The sequence below is a fragment of the Podarcis liolepis genome, assembly GCF_965112155.1.
Source record: "Podarcis liolepis genome assembly, chromosome: 8".
Lineage (NCBI taxonomy): Eukaryota > Metazoa > Chordata > Lepidosauria > Squamata > Lacertidae > Podarcis > Podarcis liolepis.
The window spans coordinates 1,639,920-1,650,639 of record NC_139560.1 but is presented as its reverse complement, the minus strand read 5'-3'; the positions used below and the strand labels follow the sequence as shown (position 1 = coordinate 1,650,639).

The 10,720-nt window shown below is 47.1% G+C and overlaps 1 protein-coding gene and 1 long non-coding RNA gene across 2 annotated transcripts in view; one reads left to right on the top strand and one right to left on the bottom strand.

Annotated features, from left to right (window-relative positions):
- The window catches only part of LOC310713255, a 258,239-nt gene that overhangs the window by 64,151 nt on the left and 183,368 nt on the right, over positions 1–10,720 (bottom strand). The gene's annotated exons all lie outside the window — the stretch shown is intronic.
- KIFC2 (kinesin family member C2) overlaps positions 6,223–10,720 on the top strand; it is a 34,364-nt gene continuing 29,866 nt past the window's right edge. The window contains exons 1-3 of the mRNA XM_083516631.1: positions 6,223–6,359; positions 7,608–7,771; positions 9,516–9,771. Coding sequence (XP_083372757.1) covers positions 6,290–6,359; positions 7,608–7,771; positions 9,516–9,771 — 490 coding nt within the window. The 5' untranslated portion in view covers positions 6,223–6,289. The remainder of the gene's footprint in view (positions 6,360–7,607; positions 7,772–9,515; positions 9,772–10,720) is intronic.

Genomic DNA, 10,720 nt, shown 5'->3' with positions numbered 1-10,720 from the left:
GCCTTTTATGCCTCTTGACCCCCTGGGTTGGGAATGTCGTTTTCCCCAGACCTCCCCAACTCCTTCCACGCATGCGTGAGTTCATCCAAAGGTCTGCACATTTTTCATGGTCCATTGTCTGTCGGTTGCGGAGACTAAGTGATGGAAATTGGGTCCTCCGTGAGGCTTCTGCGAGGAGCCGTGCCAACGACCAATGGGTGAGCGGCTTCTGGGAAGAGCTGCGGAGGACATAAAAGTTCTGCAGGATGTGACATGCTGCAAGCTGTCTCTTTTCCACCCTGAAGTCCTGTCACTCTGGGGGGAGAGAACAGAAAGGGCTGGGATTCTTCAGAGGGAAAGAATTTCAGTCGGCGTTGACAGGCCAGAGAATGTGATGCCCGTGGCTTATTTATGTCTCTTGAAGGGGAATAGCTAATGGCTGTTTCGGAGAGAGGCGGAGGAGCAGCGACAGGAAGAAATGACTGCATGCAGAGTATAGCTCAGTCGGTAGAGAACGAGGCTCTCAGGGTCAGGGTTTGAGTCCTTGTTGTTTAGTCGTGTCCGACTCTTCGTGACCCCACGGACCAGAGCACACCAGGCACTCCTATCTTCCACTGCCTCCCGCAGTTTGGTCAAACTCATGCTGGTAGCTTCGAGAACACTGTCCAACCATCTCGTCCTCTGTCATCCCCTTCTCCTTGTGCCCTCCATCTTTCCCAACATCAGGGTCTTTTCCAGTGAGTCTTCTCTTCTCCTGAGGTGGCCAAAGTCTTGGAGCCTCAGCTTCAGGATCTGTCCTTCCAGTGAGCACTCAGGGCTTATTTCCTTCAGAATGGAGAGGTTTGATAGGTTCTTGCAGTCCATGGGACGCTCAAGAGTCTCCTCCAGCACCAGAATTCAAAAGCATTCATTCTTTGGCGATCAGCCTTCTTGATGGTCCAGCTCTCACTCCCGTACATCACTACTGGGAAAACCATACCTTTAACTATACGGACCTTTGTTGGCAAGGTGATGTCTCTGCTTTTTAAGATGCTGTCTAGGTTTGTCATTGCTTTTCTCCCAAGAAGCAGGCGTCTTTTAATTTCGTGACTGCTCTCACCATCTGCAGTGATCATGGAGCCCAAGAAAGTAAAATCTCTCACTGCCTCCATTTCTTCCCCTTCTATTTGCCAGGAGGTGATGGGACCAGTGGCCATGATCTTCGTTGTGTCATCTGCATATCTGAGGTTGTTGATATTTCTTCCGGCAATCTTAATTCTGGCTTGGGATTCATCCAGCCCAGCCTTTCGCATGATGAGTTCTGCATATAAGTTAAATAAGCAGGGACTGGGCAAAAGATTCTGCAGTTCTATGTTTCTATTATAGCGAACCTCCTCATCGCACAGCGGAAAAGGGGGTCCGTGGCAAAACTCTTTGACACCTGAGATCTCTGCTTCTTGTCCTGTGACTGTAATACCTTTTAAACTGCTTTTAATACTGGGTTTTAATCTGTTGCAACCTGCCCAGGGTCCTTAGGGTGAAGGGAGGGTAAGAAACTAAGAAGAGCCTTGCTGGATCGAGTCTAGCACCCTGTTTTCACAATGGCCAGCCAGATAACTCTCTCCACCATGAATTTGCCAAAGAAATAAAATACAGTGGTACCTCGGTTTACGAACTTAATCCGTTCCAAAAGTCTGTTCTTAAACTGAAGCTATTCTTAAACCGAGGAGCACTTTCCCTAATGAGGCCTCCCGCTGCCGGTGCCCTTTCACCGTTTGGATTCCGTTCTTACACCAAAGTAAAGTTCTCAAACCACGACACCATGTGCAGTTTTGCAGAGTTTGTAAACCGAATCGTTCTTAAACCGGACTGTTCTTAAACCGAGGTACCACTGTAAATAAGTCATATAAATGATCATTGCCTGGAAGGCCACATTCAGGGACCTTCTGGAGTGACTGTTGTTGATCTGCCTCAACAAATCCTTTGGGTGTCATCTACACAGCCTGCAACCCGAGCAGTCAATAAATGCCTTGTTTCTATGACCCGAATGCTTGACTTACTCAGGCATGCTCCGCGCGCACTATGGATTTATCACACACAACTGCTGCAGAGTAGAACGTTTGCCCATGTAAACGGACACATGTAACCATTATCACATGTATTTTAAAAATGCATGTATATTTCACATTATTCTTTCTTGCGTTCGAGTGCTTTCCGTCCAGGAAGTCCAATAAAGTGTGAGGTGACCGTAGCGCCTGATGCTTGGGAGCTTGTTGCTGCTACTCAGTATTGGGAGAAAGGTACTCTGTGCATGCTCAGAGGTACCATTTTTATTCATGCATCAGATGTCTCAAGCCTTACTGCACAGGTGGGGAACTTCAGGTCCAGGTGCCTAAGCCTCCTTATCTGACCCTTTGACCACTGTACTCACTGGCCCTGCCTGGCCCCGCAAATATTTTTGCCTGTTTGGATAACGTGCTGATAATATCTTGTGTTTGTCTGTAAGGAGAATATAGAGGTGCGAGAGGTGTGTGTAGAAACTAGCCCACTGCACAAAGCTAGCATTCCTTCCCCTGCCCATTTTCCCTCGAAAGGTACCCCAGAAGGGAATGCAACCTTCAGACAGAAAAAGATCTCCTACTGGCATAAAAAAAAGATTTCAGAGCTAAGTGGTGCTAAGCCAGGCTCAAATCAGTCCCGCTAGACAGCCGCCGTTCCTGCAAGACCTCTTTATTTCCCTGCCCTTTAAAGTATTTATTCCCACATTGCTCCTTCACCCCAGAGGGCAGATGCCCGTCAGTTGCTTGCCATGTGTGGAGAGATGCGATAAATCTGGATCTGCTCATCCACAGGCAGAGGCCTCTGACAAACAGGCCCATCGCTCAGTGATGCGGTTTCCATGGCGCCTGTTGCTGTGGAAACGGAGCTGCTTCCCGACTAGGGTGGCCAGGCAGCTACAGCTGACTGGAAGGGGGGCATTTGAGGCCTGTCGGCTAGAGAGACTGTGCGTGTGTGAATAAATGAACTCTGGGCCATTCCTCAGTTTCATGCACCCTGTCATTTAAATACATGCAAATTCACAACTGCCTCTGCTTTGACTTTAAATACAAGGAGAGAGGAACACCCCCACAATCTCTGTCACTGACAGAGCAATTGACTCTGTCAAGGAAAGTGGAGGGGTGTTTGTGACGGCTTCCATTTCTAATGCTCCTTTCGCTGCCTGAATTGACGGTTGGTTTGGCAGAAGCCCATCAGAGCATCAGAAAGGGCCCCTAATTGTGGGAGAAATGAAGCGTCAGAGCCAGGAGAGGGGGGGGGGGAATTGTTTGGGAATGGGCACAAATCCTAGAGAAGCTGACGTTCGGGGTGGAGGCAGGCTGAGGTCAGGCATCGCCGGTTATTTTCCAACGCCATGATTTCCTCACATACACACCTCACGGACAACTCTAAGGCTCTGTGGCCCCTGCTAAGAACATAAGGAGAACCTTTTGGATCAGGCCAGGGGCCCCATCTAGTCCATCATCCTGTTCTCACGGGGGGGGGGGCAACCAAAGGGAAACCTGTAAGCAGGATTCGAACACAAGAGCGGCTCTGCCTTCCTGGGGTTCCCAGGAATTGGCCTTCAGAAGTATTGCTGTATTACTATATTATTATTATTATTATTATTATTATTATTATTATATTATTATTATTATTATTATTATTATTATTATTATTATGTTGTTTTGTTGTTGTTGTTGTTGTTATATTATTATTATTATTATTGTTGTTGTTGTTATTATTATTATAGCCATTGATAGGGATGCGGGTGGCGCTGTGGGTTAAACCACGGAGCCTAGGGCTTGCTGACCAGAAGGTCGGCGGTTCGAATCCCCGTGACGGGGTGAGCTCCCGTTCCTCGGTCCCTTCTCCTGCCAACCTAGCAGTTCGAAAGCACATCAAAGTGCAAGTAGATCAATAGGTACCGCTCTGGTGGGAAGGTATACAGTGTTTCCGTGCGCTGCTCTGGTTCTCCAGAAGCGGCTTAGTCATGCTGGCCACATGACCCGGAAGCTGTACGCCGGCTCCCTTGGCCACTAAAGCGAGATCAGCACTGCAACCCCAGATTTGGTCACGACTGGACCTAATGGTCAGGGGTCCCTTTACCTTTACCTTTACCTTAGGTCATACAGTAAGATAAAATAGAATAGAATACTGAGAGAAAGATAAGAGTAATAACAACGTAGAAAGATGTCGGATGTGGTCCACAGGTAGCAGTCAAGTACCACATTCCTTGTTTTACTAGAGTGGACATGCAAGGGGATGTTTGGTCCAGCTAGTCGAAACTTCCTGTTCCTCCTGGCCTGGAGCATCCTTCCTCTTACAGGTGACCAGAGGTGGGCGTGACCTTACCTGTGCAGGTAACAAAAGGATGAGTCATGCAGCACTCCCTCCCTTTTTCCTCTTTCTCCTTTTGTCTGCTTCCAGTTAGGACTGCTCTGTTGGCTTTCAGCCAACAGCAGAACAGGTTGTTGTTGTTGTTTAGTCGTTTAGTCGTGTCCGCCTCTTCGTGACCCCCTGGACCAGAGCACGCCAGGCCCTCCTGTCTTCCACTGCCTCCCGCAGTTTGGTCACACTCATGCTGGTCGCTTCGAGAACACTGTCCCACCATCTCATCCTCTCTCATCCCCTCCATCCCCTCCTTGTGCCCTCCATCTTTCCCAACGTCAGGGTCTTTTCCAGGGAGTCTTCTCTTCTCATGAGGTGGCCAAAGTACTGGAGCCTCAGCTTCAGGATCTGTCCTTCCGGTGAGCACTCAGGGCTGATTTCCTTAAGAATGGATGCATTTGATCTTCTTGCAGTCCGTGGGACTCTCAAGAGTCTCCTCCAGCACCAGAATTCAAAAGCATCAATTCTTCGGCACAGGTTTTTTCCCCATTTGGGGTAAATCCACATGTTGCTATTTGTAACTTTAAGTCTTTAAGCTTGCCTTCAGGATTGATATACTGTGTACAGTCATACCTCATGTTACGTTTGCTTCATGTTACGTCCTTTCAGGTTACGTCCTGCTGCGACCCGGAAGTACCAGAAAGGGTTACCTCCGGGTTTCGCCTCTTGCGCATGTGCAGAAATGCAAAATGACATCATGCGCATGCGCAGAAGTGGCGAATCGCAACCTGCGCATGCGCAGACGCGCCGCTGCAGGTTGCGCTCTTTTCATGTTGCGAACAGGCTCCGGAACGGATCCCGTTCACAACCAGAGGTACCACTGTACTGCCTGAAAGTGAGTAAACTTACTTTTCGTTGACTATGGATAGGATTGTGCTGTCTTTATTCTTTTAAGAGGGATTTAAAGGGAACTTACCAGGAACTATACAATTCAATCTGAGACAGACTGAACTGTATAATAGTGAGAGGCTTACACGAGCCTGCAACCAGCTATCTGCTGTGCGTGAGAAGGGGAATGTAACTCTGTTACATAAGAAACTTGCTGGTGCAAATTAGGAAGGATATTAATGAACACTATATCCTCTCCTTCTACCCTGAACATTCCCACAAAAGAAAGATAAGTAAAAGTGACTTCGAACTATCCATCCATTAGGTGTGCCAGCAAGTCTTCTTCATAATAGCTTGGTGCATAATGTAGAGAGATATCCATTTATTCCTCCCTCTGTGGATGTTTCCCAGTGTTCAGTCCAGGCATAACAGATTGCTTGCTCTTCCTTTCCATCTAAGACTGTGATTCCCGACGTGAGGCACACACCCCACAGTGGCAATTCGAGAATGAGTTATTAACAGCTAATGGCCTTTTAGGTTTCCTCCATGTGAATAGGAGCTCACTTTTTGAAGGACCGATATGTAGTCGAAAATAGAATTAAAAGGACCCCTGGAAGGGATGGGGGAAAGTCAGGAAGATTCACCGTAACCTCGATATTTGGACTTTGTACTGTTTTATGTTGTATATTATATCTTTGAAAATCAATTAAAAATATTATAAAAAAGGAGTTCACTTTTTGAATAATACAAATTATATGTCACGGGGCGGGGATCAGGATTTTAGAGATGCTTAGCTGGGGCATGGGCAAAAAAATGTTGGGAATAATTAATAATAATAATAATAATAATACTTTATTATTTATACCCCGCCCATCTGGCTGGGCTTCCCCAGCCACTCTGGGCTGCTTCCAAAATAAAATAAAATAAAATAAAATAAAATAAAATACTGTAATACATCAAACATTAAAAGCTTCCCTAAACATTCTCCATTTCCTGTTGCTATATATTTTTAAAGATGTTCTTACACTTTGTCTCCTGCTGCTTCCACCCCATGTAGGACTGCAAAGCTTTTTCCATGGAGCAATCAAGGAGGACGAAGAAAGCCCTGAGCAAAGACCCCTGGAAGGAGCTGAGCGAACTGGACAGTAAGTCACCCAGACCCCTCCCTGCCCACCCCCCCCCCACCTCCAGCAGCAGAAGTTAGGGTAGCCCAGAATGGTTGGCTAGTCCCAAAGTCTTCCTGTCCTCCCTAACAGGGCCTTGTATATGTGGGAACGTTCAGGGTGGAAGGAGAGGATATATTGTTTATTAATATCCTTCCTAACTTGCGCTAGCGAGTTCCTTTATGTAGCAAAGTTACATCCCCCTTTTTACATGCACAGCAGATAGCTGGCTGCAGGCTCGTGTGAGCCTCTCACTATTACAGTGGGCACTCGGGTTGCGAACGTGATCCGTGCGGGATGCACATTCGCAACCCGCAGAGTTCGCAACTCGCGTCTGTGCCTGCGTGGGTTGCGATTCGGCACTTCTGCACATGCGCAAAGCACGATTTAGTGCTTCTGCGCATGCGTGACCACCAAAACCCAGAAGTAACCCGTTGCGGTACTTCCGGGTTTCGGTGGTCCGCAACCCGAAAAAACGCAACGTGAAGCGGCTGTAACCCAAGGTATAACTGTATACAATTCCCTCTGAATCCCTCTTAAAAGAATGAAGACGCCACAATCTTATTCAAAGTCAATAAAAGAAGTTTACTTACATCAGTTCACAGTTGGGTCCCTGAAGGCAGACTTAGCTACAAATATGTACATGCGGATCTACCCCATATGGGGGAATAATCCCAGTGCTTCTGCTATCTGACAGCTAGCAGAGCAGTCCTAGCTGGTCAAATGAAGAAGGAAGTAAAAAAGAGAGAGGTGTGCTGCGTGACTCGTCCTTTTGTTACCTGGACAGGTAAGGCCATGCCCACCTCTAGTCACATGCAAAAGGAAGGATGCTCCAGCCAGGAGGAACAGGAAGTTTTGACTGGCTGGACCAAACATTCCCTCGCATATCTTCTCTAGCATTTCAAGGAATGTTGTACTTGACAGCCTCTCATGGATCACACCCCACAGTTTAAGGATGGAGTCATCCTCATCATGAATAGGGCAATTGTCCTGTCCAGTGTGCAGCGATTCTGGAATCAGCTCAGATGTTTGGCTGTCCAAATATCTTGGGAGAGACTCTGTGCTGCTGGGCTCAGTGACCGGGTCTTGGGTTGGGACACAGCCACTCCCCACAGTCTCTCCCCACCCAGGAACAAAACGGGCTTTCTGATGGGGAGGGTCAACCCCCCCAGAGAGGATGCTGCTGGTTGGTGCTTTTTCTCCCTGGCCAGGGGTCTCTTCTCTTGGCAGGCAGCTCGGAGAGCGACAGAAGCAACAATACGGAGGAAGAGGAGGAAGAGGAGGAAGGCCTTGGGTTGGGGGACGCCCCGACTCCGCTCACTGAGTTCCGGTCCCTCAAGGCGGAGGCTGCCGTGAAGAGCCTCCTTGGGGAAAAAGACCCAGCCAGTGGTAAGGTGAGTGCCCACACCTCAAATCCATTTCACTTCTGTTCTGCGGTGTTGGAACGGGGGGAAGTGGCCTTGTGGGAAACATTAAATTAAATGTGGAGTTAAAATGAATGATTGGGTGGATAAATATAAGATGGGGAACACCTGGTTTGCCAACAGGACATGTGGAAAGGATCTAGGACAGGGGTCAGTAAACTTCTTCAGCAGGGGGCCGGTCCACTGTCCCTCAGACCTTGTAGAGGGCCAGACTATATTTTTTGAGGGAAATGAACTGATTCGTCCTCTGTCGTCCCCTTCTCCTTGTGCCCTCCATCATCAGGGTCTTTTCCAGGGAGTCTTCTCTCCTCATGAGGTGGCCAAAGTCTTGGAGCCTCAGCTTCAGGATCTGTCCTTCCAGTGAGCACTCAGGGCTGATTTCCTTCAGAATGGAGAGGTTGGATCTTCTTGCAGTCCATGGGACTCTCAAGAGTCTCCTCCAGCACCAGAATTCAAAAGCATCCATTCTTCGGCGATCAGCCTTCTTGATGGTCCAGCTCTCACTTCCGTACATCACTACTGGGGAAAACATAGCTTTAACCAGGGGTCAGCAAACTTTTTCAGCAGGAGGCCAGTCCACTGTCCCTGAGACCTTGTGAGGGGCTGGACTATATTTTGAAAAAAAATATGAATAAATTCCTATGCCCCACAAATAACCCAGAGATGCATTTTAAATAAAAGCACACATTCTACTCATGTAGAAACACCAGCCAGCCCTCACAAATAACCCAGAGATACATTTTAAACAAAAGGAGACATTCCACTCATGCAAAAACACGCTGATTCCCGGACTGTCAGTGGGCCAGATGTAGAAGGCGGTTGGGCCGGATCCAGCCCCCGGGCCTTAGTTTGCCTACACATGAGTTGGGGTGTAGGAAAAGCAGAGACTAAGAGGGGATAGGATAGCCATCTTCAAATATCTGAAGGGCTGTCCCATGGAAGATGGAGCAAGCTTCTTTTCTCATGCTCTGGAGGGTAGGACTCGAACCCATAGCTTCAAGTCAGAAGAAAGGAGATTCCGACTAAACATCAGGAAGAACTTTCTGGTGGTAAGAGCTGTTTGGCAGTAGGACAGATTCCCTCCGAAGGTGGCGGGCTCTCCTTCGTTGGATTTTTTTTAGCATAGGTTGGCTGGCCACGTGTTGAAGGTCCTTTAGCTGTGATTCTTGCATTGCAGTGGGTTGAGCTAATAATAATAATAATAATAATAATAATAATAATAAATTTTATTTATACCCCGCCATCCTCAACCAAGACCAGGCTCAGGGCAGCTAACAACCGATATAAAAAAAATTGGTTGAAATAGAACTTAAAAACAAGATTAAAACCTTAAAATGCAGCCTCATTTCAATGGAAACTCAAATTAAAAACTTTTTTGGGGATGAAAACGTCAAGTCTTCACCAAGGCCAACTATCCAGACTGGTCCTACATGAGCCAGAAAAATTCAGGGAAGTCCCCAAATAGGAGTTCCATCACAGAAGGAGAAAGGAAAAAGGACAGAGGGGAAGGGAATCAAGTTGATTCCAGGCCAAAGGCCAGGCGGAACAACTGTGTCTTACAGGCCCTGCGGAAAGAAATCAGATCCTGCTAGATTTGGGTTCCACTCCAACTCCAGAGTTATACGATTCTCTACCATATGTTGCTGTTTTTCTGACCTTTCTCTTGTCTCCCACCCTGCTCTCCTCCTCTGGTCCTGCTCCGTCCCGCCACCAGCCTCCTGAGTCGCCTCTCCTCTCGGTGATCTCCCACCTCCTCTCCTTCCTGGAGCATTATGCGCAGATGCAGCAGCTGCAAGAGCAGGCTGGCGAGTACCGCTCCCGCCTGCGCAAGGAGGAGAGTCGGCGCCGCAAGCAGCTGAGGGGTCTGAAGAGGGCCTATCGCCAGCGGGTGAAGGACAAGCTGAGTCTCATCGAGAGCCTGGAAGGAGTCATCTCTGAGCAGCAAGGCTTGCTGGAGAAGATGCACGAAGGTGAGCGATGTCAGTATGGCTTTCAACCGATGTGCAGCGACTGGGCTCAGTAACAGGTTCTTCCCCGACCGGGCTAGGCGACTGGAGCACTTTTTCCTTTTTAATTTTTTTATTAAATACATTTTATTAGTATTTCCCACACAACAACCACACGAAAAGAACAATACACAACACGCAAAAACCAACATTCGAAAAACTAAAAAAGCAACAACAACTAAAATAAACAAATCCATATCTTACAAGTTAAGGATATAAACACTAAAAAGAAAAAACAAACATTGACTTCCACCAATCCCACAGCACCTCCTTTATCTCTCATTGTGTCCTCCTATTTTCCTGATCATCTCTATCCTAACATCTAGATATAAATCCTTCTTTCATATCCTTTCACTTCACAAGGTTATTCCAGACTCAGCCAGACTTCTGCCCTCGAACCTTGACTTTTGAGGTATTCATTTAGGCACTCCCGTTCCTTTTTCACTTCACTTTTTGGTTTTTGTCTTATTATATTTATCAATTTGGCTAATTCTAAATATTCTGAAAGCTTACATAGCCACTCTCCCCTAGTGGGTAACTGATTCCTTTTCCAATACTTAGCCACCAGGATTCTTGCTGCGGATGTTGTGTATAAGAAAAATTTAGTTTTGTCTTTTGGAATATCATCATTTAAAATTCCTAAAAGGAATGCCTCTGGCCTTTTACTATATGATATTCTTAATATTTTCTTTATTTCTTCGTGGATCATGGAGCACTTTCAGAGACCTTCCAGTCCTGGAAAACAGGTCCCAGTGCACTGGACCCACAACTTTGCATTGTGAGCACCAGACCCATACAGAGTAAAAATAACGCGAAAGCTAGCTGTGAAGCATAACTCCTTTTATTTCTAATAGCTACTGCAAACTAAAGAACTACTGGCTTGCATGAGTGTTGCATCTCTCATTCAGCCATC